The 22,617-nt window shown below is 44.6% G+C and overlaps 1 protein-coding gene across 1 annotated transcript in view; it reads right to left on the bottom strand.

The window, feature by feature from the left end:
• The window catches only part of LOC147424511 (succinate dehydrogenase [ubiquinone] flavoprotein subunit, mitochondrial-like), a 48,191-nt gene extending 25,792 nt beyond the window's left edge, over positions 1 to 22,399 (bottom strand). Inside the window, exons 1-3 of the mRNA XM_086499486.1 lie at positions 22,238 to 22,399; positions 21,730 to 21,912; positions 21,552 to 21,639 (exon numbers count right to left, since the gene is read on the bottom strand). Of these exons, the coding sequence (XP_086355612.1) occupies positions 21,552 to 21,639; positions 21,730 to 21,912; positions 22,238 to 22,318 (352 nt within the window). The 5' untranslated portion in view covers positions 22,319 to 22,399. The remainder of the gene's footprint in view (positions 1 to 21,551; positions 21,640 to 21,729; positions 21,913 to 22,237) is intronic.
• Positions 22,400 to 22,617: the final 218 nt, after the last annotated feature.

Raw genomic sequence — 22,617 nt, 5'->3', positions numbered from 1 at the left:
CTTGGAGTGTCCAAGTCTGTTACAGTGGTATCAGAGCACGGCCGATTTCTCTTTTACGGGAAATCCGATCCCCGAATTTTTTTTCCGCGGCACCTATGGCTTCAGGCAATGATCAGTCGACTCCTTCTGCATCTGGAGATGCGGGCTGGGATCACAACGAAGATTCAAGCAGAGAGTGTCACCAGCGTGTGACTACTATCTATCCTTTTTGTTGATTTCTTTCTTATTATCTATTTACTTTCACTTTTTGGAAACACCCCTCGGGAAATCTAACTGCCCTGCATTGCATAGCTAGTGTGGAACTGTCCAGAGGGAGTCCAGGCCTGAGGGCAAGAGAGCACTAAGGTTGGACAAGGACTATGGTTAGCCAAGTGGGGTCATTGACTAGCCAAAGTGGAATCCTTTGCTACAGAGGCTACATTTCAGTTCTGGATGTGGCCGCAGTGTACAAAGAGGGTCGGATGACCTAGAAAGATATAATGGCAGCATCTCCTAAAATTTAGGGAACTGCTATTTTGGGACCTGAAAATGTCTTCGCGTCATTACGTGCAGTTTGACATGGGGATCATTTTGTTACTCTGTGGCCAAGTCAACAGAGGCTGCAGGTGAGATATTTTTAGACCCGAGGGTCTAAAGCGGGAAAATGCACAAATGAGTGACACTTGGCACTCTGAGGCCAGTTTACTACTTATAGAGAAGGCAAAAACGTGATTTATAGCTGGGAGGCTCATTTTGCAAGTCTCTGTCACAGGTTAAGAGCTATGGAGTGCTTGCTTTCCCTCTTATGCACAGTGCGGTGCCAGGAGTGATGCCCTGCACGCTACGCACTGCCCTCTCTCTCCCCTTTGGCAGTATGTTATGCCCCTCTAGTGGGCTCTTCATTTGACCAATGTACAATTGTGTGGGTTCATGCGCGATTGCCGAGGCAAGAGCCTCTTGCACAGGTACTGGATTAGCTAGCGGCTAATCCCCCCGCAGGTACAGGTGAATTCGGAGAGGTTTCACGCCAGAAATCTCGTCCGATTCAAAGGGCAAGTAGCCCTACAGGTGCGGGAGCTCGAGGACTTGCTAGGGATGCGACCGGCACGCGAAACGGAGCCCGAAACAGTGAATTACAGCCTGCTGTGTATTTTTGCAGGTTTAGGGTTTTGGCCCTAAACGGACCCTAATACCCCCAAGAGGTTCGGGGACGCAAGGGGACCGCTGTACAGGCGATCTGGCGTATTTTCAGGGCTGAAAACAGAGAATTCAGCGTGCTGCAGATTCTCGCCAGGTTTTGCAAAGTGCCCGTATGCGTCGGGAAAGTCAGTCAATGCGTGGGAATACTGACCGTGAAAGGTTCTAGTACAGTTATGCTGCCGAAATCGGGCTGGAACAGTGGAAATTCAGCCGAGTTTGTGCGGGGCAGCTTGTAGGAACCACAGCGTTTATTCCCTCTTTTGAACAATAAAGAAATACCGAAAGGGGCGCCTAAGTTAGGGGCCAATCTGGTGTCTGTCTACTCATACAGGTGCAATCTAGCAGCCTGTATCCCTCTCCCCTTTGTTGTGTCTTGAAAGTACAGGTAAAATAGACGACTAATAATGGGTGAAAGCTAAATCAAGGTTTAAAGTAAAGTCTACCGCCCTTTTTGGATTGAACAGGCCGGTTTCATGGTTCCATCGACGGGATAAAATCACTTTTTCCCATAGAAGTGAGCCTTGGTCAGTTTTGGACTTGAACACACAGGGGATCATAGACCAGACACAGGGAATTGCAATTATGGCTGACAGACCAGATGATGTGACTGAAGAGGTTTCCTCTTCACAGGGTCAACAGACACATGAAGTGGGTGAGTCGTCAAGACCACCACAGACAGATGACGATATATTCAGGACCCAGTTGGCTACTGCTGTGGCTATGTTCACACAAGTAATGCAGAATCCGAGGTTTTTAGCCTTTCTGCAACCTCCGGTTCCGTCTCAGCAAGTTGGGTCACTGGATCATATTCAAAAGCCTGTTAAGGCTCGAACACAGGTGATTCATACCGCACAGTCAATGGAAACACCTGTACACTTGACGGAGAACATGCAGTCTCCACAACGTATGCCTAAGGTGCAAGAACAGGTGGCTGAGATGCCAGTTTTTCAAGCTGTACCAATTCAGCCCGCCACCTTTCAGCAGCCTATAGCTGGTTCTAATGGGCAGGGAAGCAACTTACAGGCTATGCAACAGGTCTTCCCACCACCTTCAGTACACCCTGGCTATTTTGGAGGTGGATCGGTATTTCAGAGCATGGCTGGTCATGCACCTGGAAATCAGTTTTATACGCCAGGAACAGTGTTTGCGGGTGCTCAAACGATGATGCCTAACCCCATGTACAGTGTCATGGGTATGCAACCAGGGTTTCAAAGCACTCAGGGACAATTTGGGATGCCACAAGTAAATTTTGGTATGGCTGGAATTACAAATCAGCAGCCAAATACGGCATTTCCAGGTCAAGTTAATAGCGGCCAAGGAACACAGATGAACCTTAATAGTGTTCCCATGTTTCAGTCACTTCCATATGACAATTTAACGCCGCTGGAGAGGCCAACTCCGTACAAAGAAGGTGGCAAAGGTGTGTCATTCACGACCTTTACAGGGTTTGATGACAGGAAGAAGGCTCTTTCATTCCTCCAGCAGTTTGATAAGGCCTATGCAGGGGGAAACTTTACAGAGGCTTCAAAGGTCCGCAAGGCAGCCACTTTCTTGACAGGGAATGCGGGACAATGGTGGACAACTTTATTGCTTCAAGGGCAAGCTCCGTCCACATGGATTTACTTCAAGCAGATTTTTGCAGCAGCATGGTTATCTGATGATTTCGAAGCAGATGTCATGACAGAATGGCACCAGCTAAATGCTGCCACTTGCAGAAATCTGGATGATTACAATCGGAAGTTTTGGAAAGCTCTACTTCCAGTAACTTCCTATAGGTTTGTGCCATTGACAGAACAGATTGAAAAATACTGTTGTGGCCTACCTAAAGGATTGAGAAAGTACTGTACGAAGACAAAAGTCACTACTTTGACGCAGCTCATCGAGGTAGCAAACACTGGCAATGGTTTGCTCAAGGGAGAAGATTGTGAATTTAACACTGGCGTCAAGGCAGGATCAGGCAAGAAAAATTCAGCCAAGAAGCACGTTCCCAATGAGGCTCCTAAAGGGACTCAGGAGTCAGCCAACGCAGGGAAAGACAAAGCTACGGCTGAATCAGAAAAAGGACCAGCAAAGAAATGGAAAAGACGTTTTCCTCGCAAGTCAGAAGAGCAAAAGAAGGTCCTGAGGACAGAGAACAAATGCTTTATATGTGAGCAGCCTGGCCACATTGCTTACAACTGTCCTACAAAGAAAAGGCCAGCTGATTCTGAAGACAAGGAAGACAAGAAAGGAAAGAAGCCCATGGCTGGTCTAGTGCCAGATATGGTGGGCGACAAGCCAAATTCAGATGCAAGTGAGCTTTGCAGAGCATGGGGAAAGGTTAGGGATCAAACAGTGCTTATCTTCTTTGATCCAGGTGCCAAAGCCAACTTTATTTCCCCAGAATTGGCTTCAAAGTTGGGAATCAGACCTGAAGAGATGGGGTATACAGCAGAGGCAGGTTTGGCATGTCCTGGCCATACAGAGGCTGTGACACCCATCATTGGAAAGTTGCGTCTACATATCCAGTCCTATGTAGATGCTGAAGAATTTTACATCATGCCACTGGACGGATGTGATGTGTTGTTAGGTATTCCTTGGTTGTTTCGTGTACAGGGAATCATCAGATCCGCATTAGATCAGAGGATGTGCACAAGACTGCTTTTAGAACAACGTTTGGCCTTTACGAATTTTTAGTGATGCCCTTTGGTCTCACAAATGCTCCTGCTACGTTTAATAGGATGATGGACAGAATTTTCCGTCCACACCAGCAGTTTGTTGGTACGTTCTTTGATGACATGATAGTCTACTCAAAGAATGAAGAGGAGCATAGGCATCACTTGGCCATTGTGTTCAAAGAGCTACGCAGTCATAGGTTGCTCATCAATGCAAAGAAAAGTGAGTTTTTTTCTGGAAGAGATTCACTTTCTGGGACACATTGTCTCAAAGGATGGTGTCAAAATGGATCCTGCAAAAGTTGAAGCGATCAAGTCATGGCCAAATTTGAAGACGGTGCATGATGTCCGAAGCTTCTTGGGACTATGCTCCTATTATAGACGGTTTATCCGAAATTTCGCTGAGATTGCTTCACCTTTACATGCTCTTCAAAAGAAGGCAGTCACCTTTAGATGGACACAGAAAGAGATTTCAGCTTTTAATCTCTTAAAGGAAAAGATGACTTCCGATCCAGTCATTGTCTTGCCTGATCTTAGGAAGTCATTTGTGGTCCAATGTGATGCCTGCGGTAGTAGCATTGGTGCTGTGCTAATGCAAGATGGCAGGGTAGTAGCCTATGAGAGCAGAATTTTGCAAGGGCCAGAGATGACCATGCAGGTCTATGAGAAAGAGTTACTGGCTGTGATTCATGCGCTCTTAAGTTGGAAACACTACCTGCTAGGTGCAGACTTTGTTGTCCAAACGGACCACCAGACCTTGCGGTACTTCTTGACACAGACAAAGTTATCTGAGAAGCATATGCGATGGGCAAATATCTTGTCCATGTTCCATTTTCAGATTGTGCATGTGGAAGGCAAGAAGAATGTTGTGGCTGATGCCTTGTCAAGGAAGCCACAAATTTCAGCTGTGTCGATTCCTTATCATCATGAACTTGATGATATGAGAGAACAGTATGCAAATGATGAAGATTTTGCAAGGGTCTTCGAGCAACTAATGGATGGACAACATCATGAACACTATCTTCTTAAAGATGGGTTCATGATGATGCATGGCAGATTGTGTGTCACAAAGCCATTGCGACGCAAAGTTATGGAAGAGAGTCATGTCCCACCGTATGCAGGGCATCGTGGTATCGATGCTACAGTTAAAGCGGTAGAGACATTCTTCTATTGGCCTACATTGAGAAAGGATGTGGATGCCTTTGTGCGAGAATGCCTAATATGCCAAAAGGTCAAGTTTGACAGGCAAAAGGCACCAGGGTTATTGCAACCACTACCTATTCCAGATAAACCATGGGAAAGTATTGCTATGGATTTTATCTTTGATCTTCCAAGAACGCAGACAGGAAATGATGGTATTTGGACCATTATTTGCAGATTCAGCAAACAGGCTCATTTTATTCCTGTCAGGAAGAAGATAAAGCCAGATCAGATGGCACGCTTGTTTATGAGCAATATTTTCAAGTATCATGGCATGCCACAGTCGATTATTAGCGACCGTGATCCACGCATGACTAGTTTGTTCTGGAAAGGCTTGTTTGAGAATATGGGTACCACGCTCAAATTCTCTTCGTCATTTCATCCTCAAACAGATGGGCAGTCAGAAGAGGCAAATTCTACTGTCCTAGATCTGCTGAAGTGCTATGTGTCAGAGCATAAAGGAAGGTGGGAGCAGTATTTGCCATTGGTGGAGTATGCATACAATAATACAGTGCATTCATCGACTGGCAAGGCACCCTTTGAGATAGTTGAAGGTGGCAAGAAAGTTCCTCCCATACTGCATACAAAGGACAAGATATTTGAAGCAGATAAGTATGTTCAGGACATGGATGAAATGTACAAGAAGGTCAAAGTGGCCTTAGAAAGGACTCAGGCAAAGCAAAAGAAAGCAGCTGATCGTCACCGTCGTGAAGTGGTATATTCACTTGGTGATTGGGTGCTTTTACGCTTTGAAAAGGCAAGGTTAAAGAAGATGAAGGGCAAGGAAAGACTGTTTCCAAAGCTCAGCATGCGTTACTATGGGCCTTTTCAAGTATGCGACATAATTAGTGATGTTGCATATAGGCTGAAATTGCCTGACAGTTGGAAGATTCACAATGCGTTTCATGTGAGTCTTCTCAGACCCTATGTGGGTGATGTGCCAGAAGATATGCCAGCTGAAGATCAGCCGGAAGTCGAGGAACTTGACGAGATCTTGGTCCCTGAACAGATTTTGGCACACAAAGAAAGGAAAGTGAAAGGCAAGGTTGCTAGGCGTTACTTGGTAAAGTTCAAAAACTATCCACCAATGGATGCTAAGTGGATGGAAGAAGGTGAACTTGCAGAGTCACCAACTGTGTTATCACTTTACCTGGAAGCCTTCGATTTGCAACCTACCTTGACCCCTTGAGTTTCAAAGCTACATGGATTGTCAGTGTGACAATGGTTTCTGAAACAAATGATGTACATGGTATTTAAAGTGAGCTCAAATGAAATACCTGTTACATGAATGTTAGAGCTGTACAGATTGTCAGTTTGGCAATTGCTCTTATGGAATGTCCAAAAGTTTGGTTAGTGCTATAGAAGTGAGTATTTCTTGTCAGTCTGTCAAGGATACAGTGATTGCTTCTATTAAAGAGTACATGTGTAACTGCATTCTTAAACTGTCGGTTTGGGTATGCTCGAAAGTGTTACGGGATCCAACGTGTACTATAAGACACTGGCAAAATGTGCAGCTACCATTTTGTCATTGGAACGTTAGTGACTCAAAGCAATGGCAGAGTGCGAAGCTACCACTATGTCATTGGGACAGGGTTCACACGCAGGCAATACATGAGTCGACGAGGTGTTGAATACACCAGGGTTGACAATGAGCATGTATGTGTCGTATATGTGTCGACATGTGTTGAATACATCAGTGTTGACAGTAAGCATGGACGACATAGATGCAAACGAGGACGTTTGAGATTTCAAGAGGGGGGTATGTCACCAGCGTGTGACTACTATCTATCCTTTTTGTTGATTTCTTTCTTATTATCTATTTACTTTCACTTTTTGGAAACACCCCTCGGGAAATCTAACTGCCCTGCATTGCATAGCTAGTGTGGAACTGTCCAGAGGGAGTCCAGGCCCGAGGGCAAGAGAGCACTAAGGTTGGACAAGGACTATGGTTAGCCAAGTGGGGTCATTGACTAGCCAAAGTGGAATCCTTTGCTACAGAGGCTACATTTCAGTTCTGGATGTGGCCGCAGTGTACAAAGAGGGTCGGATGACCTAGAAAGATATAATGGCAGCATCTCCTAAAATTTAGGGAACTGCTATTTTGGGACCTGAAAATGTCTTCGCGTCATTACGTGCAGTTTGACATGGGGATCATTTTGTTACTCTGTGGCCAAGTCAACAGAGGCTGCAGGTGAGATATTTTTAGACCCGAGGGTCTAAAGCGGGAAAATGCACAAATGAGTGACACTTGGCACTCTGAGGCCAGTTTACTACTTATAGAGAAGGCAAAAACGTGATTTATAGCTGGGAGGCTCATTTTGCAAGTCTCTGTCACAGGTTAAGAGCTATGGAGTGCTTGCTTTCCCTCTTATGCACAGTGCGGTGCCAGGAGTGATGCCCTGCACGCTACGCACTGCCCTCTCTCTCCCCTTTGGCAGTATGTTATGCCCCTCTAGTGGGCTCTTCATTTGACCAATGTACAATTGTGTGGGTTCATGCGCGATTGCCGAGGCAAGAGCCTCTTGCACAGGTACTGGATTAGCTAGCGGCTAATCCCCCCGCAGGTACAGGTGAATTCGGAGAGGTTTCACGCCAGAAATCTCGTCCGATTCAAAGGGCAAGTAGCCCTACAGGTGCGGGAGCTCGAGGACTTGCTAGGGATGCGACCGGCACGCGAAACGGAGCCCGAAACAGTGAATTACAGCCTGCTGTGTATTTTTGCAGGTTTAGGGTTTTGGCCCTAAACGGACCCTAATACCCCCAAGAGGTTCGGGGACGCAAGGGGACCGCTGTACAGGCGATCTGGCGTATTTTCAGGGCTGAAAACAGAGAATTCAGCGTGCTGCAGATTCTCGCCAGGTTTTGCAAAGTGCCCGTATGCGTCGGGAAAGTCAGTCAATGCGTGGGAATACTGACCGTGAAAGGTTCTAGTACAGTTATGCTGCCGAAATCGGGCTGGAACAGTGGAAATTCAGCCGAGTTTGTGCGGGGCAGCTTGTAGGAACCACAGCGTTTATTCCCTCTTTTGAACAATAAAGAAATACCGAAAGGGGCGCCTAAGTTAGGGGCCAATCTGGTGTCTGTCTACTCATACAGGTGCAATCTAGCAGCCTGTATCCCTCTCCCCTTTGTTGTGTCTTGAAAGTACAGGTAAAATAGACGACTAATAATGGGTGAAAGCTAAATCAAGGTTTAAAGTAAAGTCTACCGCCCTTTTTGGATTGAACAGGCCGGTTTCAGAGAGTATGGCCCGCCTTGGCCTACTTAGGCGGAGCGGCGAGAGATAGAGCGCCGCCTGTTGATCGGCGATGCAACAAAGATGATGCTCAATTTTGCCAAGGACCCGAAGATGGCAAAATATATGAACCAGACCTCTTTGGAAGAGGTACAGATGGAGTGGCAGAGAACCACAACCACTCCCAAAACCCACTCTCAAGAAACCTTCTGCCTCCAAGGAATATACGGAGAAGGAACTGGAGAACGTGGTTGATGCACGGATTGCTCAGCTTTTCGACGTGCAAAAGAAAGGCAAAAAGCACGGCAAAAAGCAGAAGAAAGGCACTGACTTCCCGGGATATTTGGGTCGTCGGTCGACATTTGACAAGGCAAAGAAATTGAAGAAGGGCGTCAAGTTTGAAGACCTACCCAGTTCTTCTTCTTCTTCTTCTGACAGTTCTTCTAGCTCCTCGGATTCGAGCGAAGAAGACAGAAAAGGTAAAAAGCGAAGCAAGAAGCAACGCTTTGGAAAGGGCAAGAAAAAGGTTGAATATGTTTTGACCTGAAGAAAAGAACGCCAAGATTTTTTTTCTCCACGCTCATGCCGATTGCTTTTGAGAGGGCCTGAAGATCATACCATTGATCTGATATCTAGAAGCACGCCACCGAATCGGCCACCTTATCGTGTGAGCCGAGTACAGAATGAAAAGATTATGAACTCAGTGAAAGACCTCTTGGAAAAGGGTCTTGTCCAGCCTAGTACTTCACCGTATTGCTCTCCAGTGTTGTTGGTTTTGAAGAAAGACGGATCTTGGAGAATGTGCATCGATTATAGCACTCTCAACGAAATCACCATCAAGAACAGATTTCCGATTCCTAGGATCGATGATATACTCGACAGGTTACAGGGATCCTCGTGCTTTAGCAGGATTGACTTAAAGAGTGGATATCATCAGATCAGGATAGCACTAGGAGATGTCTACAAGACAGCTTTTCGTACGACTTTTGGGTTATTTGAGTTTTTGGTGATGCCTTTTGGCTTAACCAATGCTCCTGCGACATTTAACCGGATGATGGACAGGATTCGAGAGTACAGGCTATTTGTTGGCACTTTCTTTGACGACATCATTGTTTTCTCCAAGAATGAGGCAGAACACAGAGATCATCTGCTTCAAGTCTTTCAGGCATTACGAGATCACACATTAGTGATTAATGCTAAGAAAAGTGAATTTTTCCTACCAGAGATACACTTTTTGGGACACATTGTGTCAGCAGCACAGCAGGAGTGCAAATGGACCCGGCCAAGATAGAGACTATCCGTGATTGGCCCGATTTGAGGAATGTCCATGAAGTTAGAAGCTTCTTGGGACTGTGTTCGTACTACAGGCGGTTCATACGAAAGTTTGCAGAGGTTGCTTCCCCTTTGCATACCTTGACACAGAAAGGGGTACTTTTTTCGTGGGGACCCACAGAGGTGATTGCCTTTCGGACATTGAAAGAGAAATTGACTACGAGACCTATTTTGACTTTGTCGGACTTGCAGAAGTCATTTGAAGTATATTGTGATGCTTGTGGTCGTAGTCTGGGTACGGTCTTGATGCAAGAAGGCCATGTCATAGCTTACGAGAGCCGTTTGTTCTCTAGGCCGGAGATGACAGCACAGATCTATGGGAAAGAGCTTTTGGCGGTTATCCACGCTCTTACTCAGTGGCGGCATTACCTACTCGGAGCGGATTTTACTGTCTTTACAGACCATCAGAGTTTGCGCTACTTCTTGTCACAGAAGCAGCTTTCGGAAAAGCAGATGCGGTGGGTGAACATCTTGTCACAGTTCCACTTCCAGATTGTCCATGTGCAGGGACAGAAGAATGTGGTGGCAGATGCTTTGTCTCGAAAACCGTTGGTTCTGGCTATTTCCGTGATACATCATAGGAGCTTCGAGGATATGGTCGATCAGTATGCCACAGATACAGATTTTGCAGATATTTTCACACGGATACGGGATGGGGAGACAGTAGCTGGATACTCCCTTCGGGAAGGCTACTTGATGAAAAAGACTGTTGTGCGTTACACAGCCGTTGAGGGAAAAGGTTATGACTGATTGCCACTGTCCCCCTTTTACGGGTCACCGCGGCATTGCTACCACCATGAAAGGGGTAGAGAGAGATTTCTTTTGGCGGAGACTGAAGAAGGATGTGGAAGAGTTTGTGCGCAGTTGCTTGGTATGCCAGAAGGTCAAGTTTGACAGGCATAAGGCACAGGGATTGTTAGAGCCTTTACCCATACCCACCCATCCCTGGGAAAATATTGAAATGGATTTCATTTTTTTTTATCTCCCGAGAATACAGAATGATCACGATGATTTTCCGATTACATGGCACGCCTGAGACGATTGTCTCCGACAGAGACCCCAGATTTATGAGTTTGTTTTGGAAGGCAATTTGGGAGAACATTGGCACGCGGTTGCAGTTCTCGTCATCGTTCCACTTGCAGACTGACGGGCAATCTGAGATTGCCAATTCAGTGATTTTAGATTTATTGAAGTCTTGTATCTCGCATCAGAAGACTCAATGGGAAAAGAACTTACCTTTGGTGGAATTTGCCTACAATAACACGATACAGTCTTCGACGGGGAAGACGCCATGTGAGATTGTTGAAACTGCTGCGAAGGTTCCATCCTTCCTGAGCACGAAAGATTAGAAATTTGAAGCGGATGAATATTCGCGAGATTTGGATACGGCTTTTGCCAAGGTTCGCGAGACTTTGCAGGAGTCTCAAGAACGACAGAAAAAGGCAGCGGATCGCCATCGTCGCGACTGGAAACTGAAGGAGGATGATTGGGTGCTCTTACTTTTGAGAAGGCACGCCTAAGAAAGAAAAAGGGAAAGGAGAGGCTTTTTCCGAAGCTTAGTATGTGATACTACGGACCTTTCCAGATTACTGACAAGATAAATGACGTCTCCTTCCGATTGAAACTGCCAGATACTTGGAGGATTCACAATGCATTGCATGTGAGTCTCTTGAAACCTGTTAAGGGTGATGTGCCTGATGATGGGGAGCTTGATGAGCAACCCAAAGTGGAAGAAAACGAGGAGATCCTTGTTCCTGAACAGATTTTGGCACATAATGATACGAAGAAAGGTAAAGTCCGAAGGCGGTTCTTGGTTAAGTTCAAGAACTTTCCTGCATTTGATGCGAAGTGGATGGAGGAGGAGGACCTAGCACATACTCCTCGGATTGTGAAACTTTACCTCGATGTTTTGGTTTAGCATAGTCTACTCCAAACGGAACCCAGAATTCAGCTTGGCCGGAGATCTGGTGCAGTGGGATGCACAAGAGGGGAGTCACTCCACTCCTTTGTCAACAGATGCCTCGATTTTGATACTAAAGTCACTGATGTCTCTTTGAGCTTCAGGGATACTGAGAGCTGACACTATTCTGCTGGATGACTTTATGAAATGGAATTCCTGATTATGATACTGATTTGTTCTTGACTTCTTGTGAGTGCAGGAACTGATAGCCGAAATGACTGCAGCATTTTGGTCTGATTGATCTCGAATAGACATGGTTGCAATAGGGGTTAGTCAATCGGACATCGATGAGGTCCCGATTGGACCTAGATGTGATTGCTAGCTACATTGCCGATAAATCATGGTCTAAGATCCGAATGAATGTTGAACGTCATGTGATGTCCTGTGATGTCTGGTGATGTCTTGTGATGTCGTGTGATGTGACTGTCGATTTTGTACATGTGCTAGATGTGTGTTCCTAGTACGTAGGTACTAACAGTCAGTGTCTGCTAAGACGGTTTATGGCTTTTGTCGGTTTTGCAGGCGTAATCGCGGTCGATTACAATGCTTTCAAGAGGGGGGTATGTCACAAAGTGATGACGTGGCGGACAGCAGAAACCCTAATTTCTGCCAGAAACCCTAAAATTCCTGCAAACCCTAATTTTTGCCAAAAACCCTAATTTCTGTAAATCGCGGAGGCGGATTATTAAAAAATAAATAAATTTTTTTTTTTTTTTGGAAAATGATGAGCGACGCAAATTTCGCTTTTTCTCTACTTAAATGAGAAAGAGAGAGAGAATGCTTTTGCTTTCATGTTTTGACTCTCTGTGAGAGAGAGAGAGAGAGCAATTGCTTTTGATTTGAAGCTTTTGGGGCTCTGCTTTTGGGCATCCCTTGTAACCTTTAAATTAGTGGTGAGGGCCTCACTTCTCAGAGCATCTGGACGCAGAGTCTGAGAGTGAAACCCTAACCGCTCTCTTGTACTTTGATGATTGATTAATATAAAAAGAAATACCGAAAGGGGCGCCAGTCTTTGGGGCCAATATCTCTAGGCACGGAACTCCGTCGGGCCAGTGCAAATCTATTGTGATCTGTGAATTGTTTTGAAGTGGTTATTTGGTGTTGTCGCGGTTAATTCTTGACTTGGAGTGTCCAAGTCTGTTACAAAGACTGATCAACAATATGTTCTTTTTTACTAGGATACACATGCCAAGTGCTTTTTCTTACGGGCTGGCAATAGTAGTTGACACTAAGGGAGCTTGGACGAGTACTCAGCTTCCCTCAACTCTTTCTGGGCTTGCAAATTGTAACTTTTATGTACCTGTCCTACATGCAAATGCACCAAGTCTTCCACATCCTTTTCAATATGCTGACTAGCAATGATCATAGATGATAGCTATGTGCACTTCTTGGATTCTTGCACCACTACATTTGATGTTTGGAATATCTTAAGAGAAAATTTTTGGAGCAAAAACCAAACATCCAAAAATTTCTCTAAAAATGGAACTCTATAGTCTGAGCATGGAGCCTAATGAAGACATTGCATCATTATCGACAGTCTAAAGAGCATATGCACACAAATCACCTACATCCAATGTGCTATAGACAAAGATGATCAAGTGGTGGTGCTTCTAAAAGCACTCCTAGATTAAGAAAACTTAAGGGAATTGCAAAACGGAGAGTTGCGGGCTATAAAATTGTCAAATCCGTGCCCATGAACAAAGTTGTAGACTTTTCTCGGAAAAAAAAAATCTATAGAATACGGAAGCGTCGTCTTGCTTTGTCTGCCCTTGAAGGACTGGTATGCTTTCAAAAAAGGACACGCCTGAAGCTCCGATACCACTGTAACGGAAAGGCATTACCTGCCACCAAAAAAGAAGGAACTGAACAAACTTTAATCACTTCGAACAACATTGAATTGAAAGAGATGCAGGACACACGAGACGGGGAGTGGCGAAGTTTCTGTCACAAAGTGTTGATGTGGCATGACTACCCGGATAGATACCTAGCAGATAAAATAAACAGCCCGCTTTTTACACTGACTGCTGCCATAGCAGCGTACGGGATTCCGTGAATTGCGCTGGCAATGTGGAGCACCAGCTTTTGGGCCAGGAAGCTTTTAAGAGTTGAAGCTTTTCATGTATTGCTTTTGAGAGTGCAAGGGCCTATAAAGATGTACCTAGAGGGCCTCTTGCACTCAGATTTGTTGACGAACACTGAGCAGAGAGGACCCTCAAACTTTGTACTTTTGCTCAAACACTAATATAAAAACAAATACCGAAAGAGGGGCGCTAGACTTTGGGGCCAATACCTTTGGGCACGGAACTACGACGGGCCGTGTCGACTCTATTAAATTGTGATAAAGTTTGCAGAGTGTTTTTGAGTGATTCTCTCGTGTCGTGCCAAATTCCCGACTTGGGGTGTCCAAGTTTGTTAACTAGTATCAGAGTCAGGTTTCGATCTAAGAACCTGTGGGTTATGGGCCCACCACGCTTCTGCTGCCTACAACAACACGGTTCATTAATCAACGGGGAAGGCGCTATTTGAGGGTGCTAAGAAGGTTCCTCCATTTCTGAGCACCAAAACAAGATTTTTGAAGCGGATCAATACACGAAAAATTTGGACACCGCTTTTGTCAGCCTTCTTATGCCGTGCTTGAGATTTCTCAAGAGCCTCGTGAACCTAGCAATTGAAAGAAGATGATTGGGTGCTCTTACGATTTGAGAAGGCGCACCTGTGGAAAAGAAAGGGGAAGGAGCGGTTTTTTCCAAAGCTAAGTATGCGATATTATGGCCCTTTCCAGATTCAAGAAAAGATAAATGATGTATCCTTGAGACTGAAGTTGTTAGATACTAGGTTTCATGTAAGTCTCTTGAAGCCTTTCAAGGGTGAGGTGGCAATCGACAAGGAGCCTGAGCCTGAAGTTGAAGAGAGCGAGGAGATACTCATTCCTAAACAACGTGATATGACGGTTCTTAGTGAAATTCAAGAATTATGCGCATTGGAGACGAAGTCAATGGAGGTGGAGGACCTAGCGGATACTCCTCAGATATTGAACTTTACCTTGAGGTTTTCAGTCTAGCTCCGTCTATTCCGAGAGATCCCGCATATCAATAGGGTTGAATCTGGTGCAGATGGGACTACACAAGAGGGGAGTTACTCCGCTTCTTTGTCACACATTACTCGGATGGAAAAAAGTCATTGATTTTAGGGATACTGATGTGCTAGTAGTATTTGGGGTACGGAACTACGTCGGGCCGTGTCGACTCTATTGAATTGTGATAAGTTTGTGAAGTGTTTAAAAGTGATTCTCTCGTGTGTCGTTCCAAATTCCCGACTTGGGGTGTCCAAGTCTGTGACACTTTCACCCCAAAGGAGCACTTGCCCCAAACCCTGGCGCCCCTTTAGGTATTTCTTTATATGCTTCAACTCAATACAATTTAGGAAACGCTTTGCTCTACACTTCCATACAAAAAAACTACCAAAGAATGGGCCCTAAGCACATATTTGAAGCCCCTTGGCCTTGAAAGGCAATAAACATGAAAAGCATCAAGTAAAAAGCATTTGGTCCAAAAGCGTTAAGTCCAAAAGCTGACAGCGCTGAAATCCATACAGTCTACCGTGTGATCAGCCTGCGACGCAAAACGCAGAGATCTGTACTGCTGCCACATGGCATGTCAGCGCGATTTGCAAAAAGTCCGTACAGTTGCTGCCACGTCATTAGTTCTCCACGCAAGAGTTTTAGGGTGTGTGTGTGTGCTGCTTTATTTTTATTACTATGTCCCTAGGCACTAGGACCCTGTCGGACGGGATCCATAAGTTTGTAAAACTTCTTTTATAATTTAGAACCTTTTTTCAAATGCTTGGCCCACTCGGCGAGGAACTCTAAGTTGGTGGGAACTTCTACTTCTTCTACTGCTTCTAGGGTTTAGGCCCCTCAGCCGTGATCTACAGGTTGGCTAGTTCTTTAGCGGTTTGACACGTTAGCAGTCTATGACATAACTTCTTTGGCCCCATTAATACAAGCCTCTAAGGGGTTGTTCCTACTACAAGTTTATTCCAAATTGAACTTAGTGATGAGCGCACGGCGGTGTGTGCAAGTGATAGAACACGCGAAGATGTGCAGTGTGCAGAGAGGGGTGGCGAAAGCTAGCAGGAGAGGAAGCGCTAGCAGAACGAAGAGGAAGAGAGAGAGCTCACGTTTCTAGGGAAAACTCAATAAGTGAGTTTTGGGTTTTCCCACTTTTACTATAAGTGACCTTTAAAAAATGTGTCCAGGTTTAATATGAACCTGGACAAAGTATAAAAATGTACAAAAAGGGGTTATTTAGGCCTTTAACCGAACAACCTCCCACTTAAAGGCATAAATGACGCCTTTAAGTTAACCAACTCCCACCAGCTGTATGCAATGCTCATGTTGAGCCTTAGCAAAACTCTTGGTGGGAACATCTGCAGGGTTATCCTGTGTGTGAATCTTAGTCAAAGTGACTAGACCATCCTCCAATACCTGTCGTATGAAGTGGTATAGCACATCAATGTGCTTTGTCCGTGCATGAAACATGGCATTCTTGGCCAAATAGACAGCACTTTGGCTATCACATCCCAAGACAGGAGTACTAGCAGGCATCTTTGACAAGTCTGCCCAACCATATGGCCTCTTTAGAAGCCTCAGTGGCTGAAATATATTCAGCCTCAGTAGTACTCAATGCCACAATTTTCTGCAGTCGCGAACACCAAGAGACAGCACCACCAGCAATAGCAAACACATAGCCACTAGTGGACTTCCTGGTATCCAAGTCACCTGCCCTATCTGCATCACAATAGCCCTGCAACTTCAGGTCACTTTTGCCATAGCATATACACCTAGATTGTGTACCTGACAAGTATCTCAGAATGCATTTCACAGCTTCCCAATGTGCTTTGCCGGATTGGACATGTATCTACTAACAACTCCCACCGCATGGGCAATGTCAGGACGAGTGGCAACCATAGCATACATAAGAGAACCACAAGATGATGCATAAGGGATTCCCTTCATAGCATTCACTGCCACGTCATCCTTTGGACAATCGGCTTTGCTAAGTTTTGTGTGTGGAGGTAAAGGTACTCCAAGTGACTTAGCTTCAGCCATGTTAAACCTGTCAAGTACTTTAGCAATGTACTTTTCTTGAGATAAGAAGAGCAATTTCAACTTTCTATGTCTCTTGATTCTCATGTCCAAGATGTGCTCAGCATCACCTAAATCCTTCATTGCAAAAGCTGAATTCAGCTGACGTTTAAGAGCATCAATGGTAGACTTATGCTTCCCAGTAATCAACATATCATCTACATATAGCACAAGGATTATAGGACTTCCATCATTATCCTTCTTTGTATACAAACAATGGTCTGAATGGCTACGTTTAAAGCATTGAGACAGCATAAAAGTATCAAACTTTTTGTACCACTGACGTGATGACTGCCTCAAACCATACAGTGCCCTTCTTAGTTTGCATACAAGTTCCTTTCTATCAGGAACTACAAAACTCTCAGGTTGCTTCATGTAGATATTTTCATCAATGTCACCATGAAGAAAAGCTGTTTTTACATCCATTTGATTCAATTCTAAGTCAAGCACTGCAGCGAGAGCAAAAAGGACACGCAATGTCGTAAGCTTTACAACAGGAGAAAAGATCTCTTGAAAGTCAATCCCCTCTTTCTGTGCATACCCTTTGGCAACTAACCTTGCTTTATACTTGGGCTTTCCATCAACACATTTGACCTTGTAAACCCATTTGTTAGGAAGAGCCTTTCTTCCTTTAGGCAATGGCACAAGATCCCAAGTATTGTTTGCATGCAAAGATTTGATTTCCTCTTGCATCGCAAGCTCCCACTTACTGCTTAACTCACATGATTTTGCCTCTTTATATGTAAGAGGCTCTCCCTCATCTGTCAACATAACATGATGCAAAGAGGGGTCAAAGCGCTGTATCAACCTTCTGACACGAGTAGACTTGCGTACCCAATGATCTACATTCTCAGGCACAGGTTCTACATCAGGAGGTAACTCATTTTCAGCATGCTCATGTTGCTGAAAATCATTTTCAGCCGTGACAGGTGGCTGTCCATCCTCATTTGGAGCATCTAAATCATGTCCTACCTCTTCTGGCTCAAGGTTAACCGGCTGATTATCAATTTCAGCTTGCGGTAATGCATCTTGAGGCTCTTTTTCAACATCAATAGGGTAAAAAAAGAAAGGCTGAAATTTGACTGATTTCTTGTCAATTTCAGAAGATGTAGCATTTTTCAGCAATTTAGCCTCATTGAACACTACATCTTGGCTGCGTACTACCCTCTTAAACTGAGGCAACCATATCCTGTAGCCCATTTCACCCTCTTCCCCATAACCTAGGAAGAGTCCTTGGATGGACTTGGCATCTAGCTTTGTCCTCAAGTCATTACGAACATAGACAAAAGCCTCGCAGCCAAACACTCTCAAATGATCATAAGAGGCAGGTTTGCCAGACCAAACCTCCTCTGGTATGTCATTTTTTAGCGTACTGTTAGGAGAGCGATTGCATACATGAACTGCAGTTTTCAAAGCCTCTTCCCAAAACCCATGAGGGAGATTAGCCGTGGACAACATGCAACACACTCTCTCACATAAAGTACGGTTATACCTCTCAACCGCACCATTAGAAGGTGGATTAAAAGGGGCTGTCAACTCCCTTTTAATCCCATATTCTTCGCAATAACGCTGAAATTCAGCAGACGTGTACTCCCCCCCATTGTCAGATCTCAGACATTTAGGCTTACTACTCTTTTGCGTGGTCACAAAAGCATGAAACCTCTTAAATGCATTAAATGTCTCACTCTTATTCTTTAAGAAATATGCCCAGCCTTTCCTAGTGCAATCATCAATGAATGTAACAAAGTATGATGCACCACCAAAAGACTTAACAGGCATTGAACATACATCGAAGTGAATTAAATCAAGAGCATTAGCTTTGCGCCAGACACCAGAATAATAAGAAGACTTCTTTTGTTTACCATACAAACCGTCATTACAAAAATCTAACTTGGCGCCCTTTACATCAACCCTCTTCAAAGAGGAGAGCACATCAAGTCCCTTCTGGCTCATATGGCCAAGTCTTTTGTGCCACAACTCCAAATGAGAAGCAACTTCGGCCACTGCAAGAAACTTGTCAGGCAAAGCTTTGCCATGTAAATAGTACAATGTACCACTCTTGCATCCCTTGACAATGAGCATTGATCCCTTAAGCAACTTCCATGAACCCCCAGCAAAAATGGTTGTATAACCCTGTGCATCCATCTGGCCAACAAACAATAGACTCTTCTTGATGCCTGGTACATACCTTACATCTTTAAGCATAAACTCTTGGCCATTGTTTAATGCCAAGCGCACAGTGTCCATTCCTTCAATGTCACAAGCATGGTTATCCCCAAGGTAAACCTTGCCATACTTGTCTGCATGATAAGAAGCAAAACACTCCACAGATGGAGTCACATGAAATGAGGCACCCGAGTCTACTATCCAAGACTGTGTAAGGCCATCATTTGCACTTAGCAATGCATCAATGACATCTCTACGTGAGATAAGCATGTCTTCTGCATTTGCTACAACAAAATTTGAGGGGCATGAAGCTGCAACCAAGATCTCCTCACTGTCGGATAACTCTGTGATAACCACACTAGAGGATACATTGACAGTCTCCGAATCCTTGGAGTAGGTACCTATTGATTTTTCCCCTTTCTTATCCTTTGTCTTCTTCTTCTCCTGTGATTCCTTCTTTCTTTCCTGCTCTTTCTTAAAATACCTGCAATCTGGCTTCTTATGGCCTTTTCTGCCACACTGGTAACAAGTCACATCCTTATCCCTAGACTTGCTTTTGCTCTTGTTTTGAGTCTTGGTACCTGTACTTTGCTTCTGACTTTTGCCTCTCGCATTGTAAGCAGAACTGCCACCTTCCCCACCACTAGACTTGCGTCTAATTTCCTCATTTAAGATGGAGCCTCGCACTCCATCATATGTGAGGTTGGGACTATTACTCAAAGAAACCACAAGCGTTTCCTAAGAGTCTGGCAAAGTCATCAACAAAAATATGGCTTTCAACTTGTCATCAAAAGGTTGAAGCCCAGTATCCTGTAGCTCACTCATAACACTGGTGAAAGCACTTAAGTGCTCAGAAGCCGACTTGGCTTCGTCAAGCATCATGTTCACCAATTTGCACATCAAATGCACCTGATTTAGAGGGGTGACATTCTCATAAGTGGCCTTCAACTTATGCCAAATTGCATGTGCAATGTCCAAGCCCTTTATGTCCACCAAAATGTCATCGGTCACAGCCATTTTGATATAGGCCTTTGCCCTCTTGTTGAGCTTGACCCAATCCTCATCCGGCATATCCTCAGGCTTTACAACCAAAAGGGCGTCCTCACAATCCTTGAGAAACAAAATCCCCTGCATCCTGTCCTGCCATAGGTCGAAACTTGTACCGTCAAATCACTTGATTTCCATCAAGCTCTTGGCATCAGACGACGAGGAAGTAGAGGCCATTTGCATGGATAAAAATGCGGCAGAAAGTGTCTACACAAAATCTGAAAATTTTCAGTGATCACAATGTACCGCACGTTGCATACAATGTGCTGAAAATTTCAACAATTAACATGTATCCCCAATGCGTACTTGCATAAACCCACAAAAGGCCTACATAAACCTCAATTTGTGTACATAAGAACAATCCAATTCTGAATTTTCTGCAAATTTACTGTTTTGGCGCATCAATTTGCATCAAATGAACCTGTTTTGAGTGGGAAAAGCAAGGGGCATTCACGGAAATCGATTTAGAACACCTGCGTTTTGCTGTTTTGACCTGTAATTTTCTGGTTTTTACCTGTTTTGACCTAATTTCAGCCTGTTTTAGGCTATTTTGGAAACCCTAATCACCCTAGGTGACATCGGAAGCAAGGGGCTTCGCGATGAAAGCGAAAATTTGACGCGAGAGAAGCCTTTCGCCTGCTGTCCAGACTCCTGCGCAAAGCTTCTGAAACCCTAATCTGGCTCTGATACCAATTGATGAGCGCACGGCGGTGTGTGCAAGTGATAGAGCACGCGAAGATGTGCAGTGTGTGTGCAAAGAGGGGTGGCGAATGCCGACAAGAGAGGAAGCGCTAGCAGAACGAAGAGGAAGAGAGAGAGCTCACGTTTTTGGGGAAAACTCAATAAGTGAGTTTTGGGTTTTCCCATGTTTATTATAAGTGACCTTTAAAAAATGTGTCCAGGTTCAATATGTATAAAAATGTACAAAAAGGGGTTATTTAGGCCTTTAACCCAACACTTAGTTCTCTTCGGATCCGATTTCCAAATTCTTTTTCACAACTCAGAGTTTCCTCCCGAAATCTCAACCTCAAAATGGCTCCCCGCCACCACCAACAAACTTACTAGAGACATATATGCTCATTGGAAATTGATCATGCCGTTGTGGTTTCTATGCAAAGGCTTGCGGGACATTGTCAACTGCTTGGAGACAAGATCCACACAGTCCGGTAACAATAGGTGGACTCACCTTTAGGATGACTAATGTCTTCAATGATGCGTTGATTGGAATGTGAGCAATGCAAAGGCCATGTATGTCAATGTTCAGGCACCCACAAAGGCTGAAGGAGAGCCCGATCCTCTCAACCACATCAGACCAAGGCGTGTTTTGCTTAGCAATAGAGCTATGCATGCAGCAGGATAGAGAGCACAGTTAGCAACAAGGGCTTAACCGAGCTCCTCTAATGAGAGAATAGCAATGAAGGCCCCTCGTCCCAAGAAGATGATGTCCTCAACACGACCTACATCTTCGGCAGGGAGTGCAATATAATTAAAATGTTGAGTTCCTTCCTTGCAAATAGTATAGCGCATCATCTTCACCACCACTGCTTGAAAAGGTATTGGATACGTATACCAGTTAATAAAAATGGCCATCCAAACACACCAAGATCTTACTTATCCAATGTCACAGCTTACCTAACCAATCACTTCCTTTGACCGTGTCATACATGTGCCACCTCCAGTCATCCTCTGTCATGTTTCCCAATGCTGCATTAATGCCACCCTACATCAAGAGTAACGTAAGATATGACAGTCCAGGAGTTTGACAATGAAGAGCCATCAAAGCCAGGGGATAGTAAGCACTGTAGAATACCTGGGCAGCAACTGTGTGAGACCGCGTGGGGAACAATTTTGTGATACAAGCAGTATTAAAACCATATTCAGAGAGACCAATGGCTGCCCGTAGACCAGCACCGCCAGCTCCTACCACAACAGCATCATATGTGTGATCAACCACTGGATACGATGTGCTCAACAACCTTCTGGACTCGGTCGCCTGCAAATGAATCTCACTTTCGGTGAGTCTCTTAACAGCATCATAATGGAGCACTCTTAGTGATTGGTGAAAACATGGTAATACTTCAAACAGGATACTTTAGCAAGTAATGATGCACTAGCTCACAAGCCAGTTTAAGAGACATTTCTTTTCTGTAAAACTCAGAAATCGTCCTCAATTGCGCTTTTTCTATTTTAAAGGGTTCCACATAACTCAGAATTTATTCCACGGCATCCCACATCACAAGAGCATCGTCACCGCGCGTTCAAAAAAAAACAAACAATGCAGGGAAAGAGAATCAGCAGAAAGCCGCAGTTGAAAGGACCTTGTGGTGGGGCCGATTTCTGGCAAGGGCGAGATTGGAAGCGCTCCATAGCTGCCTGCTGCGCGATCGAAGGGAGAGCATCGCGAATCACCGCGCAGGAGAGGAGAGTAAACGTGGCTTTACCTTTACCGATCATAGGTAGTTGTCTGGCAATGTGAGAGTTCGATTCCGGCGGTGGAGTTAACGTGGCTTTATCTCTACCGATTGTAGGTAGTTGTCTCCAATATGAGTTCGATTCCTTTGAGTGGTTTAGTTTTGATATACATTTACTGATCTCTTGCTAATGTGGCAAGAACTTTCAATAATTTAACCACGAATGCACTCTCACTCATTTTGAGTGTTAACTTAGTGATTCATTGATCAACTAACCACAAATGCAC

Source organism: Adiantum capillus-veneris, chromosome 25 (genome assembly GCF_014529385.1).
Source record: "Adiantum capillus-veneris isolate H3 chromosome 25, ASM1452938v2, whole genome shotgun sequence".
Lineage (NCBI taxonomy): Eukaryota > Viridiplantae > Streptophyta > Polypodiopsida > Polypodiales > Pteridaceae > Adiantum > Adiantum capillus-veneris.
Note: the sequence above shows the minus strand (reverse complement) of the source record. Positions and strands in the feature narration are given on the sequence as shown.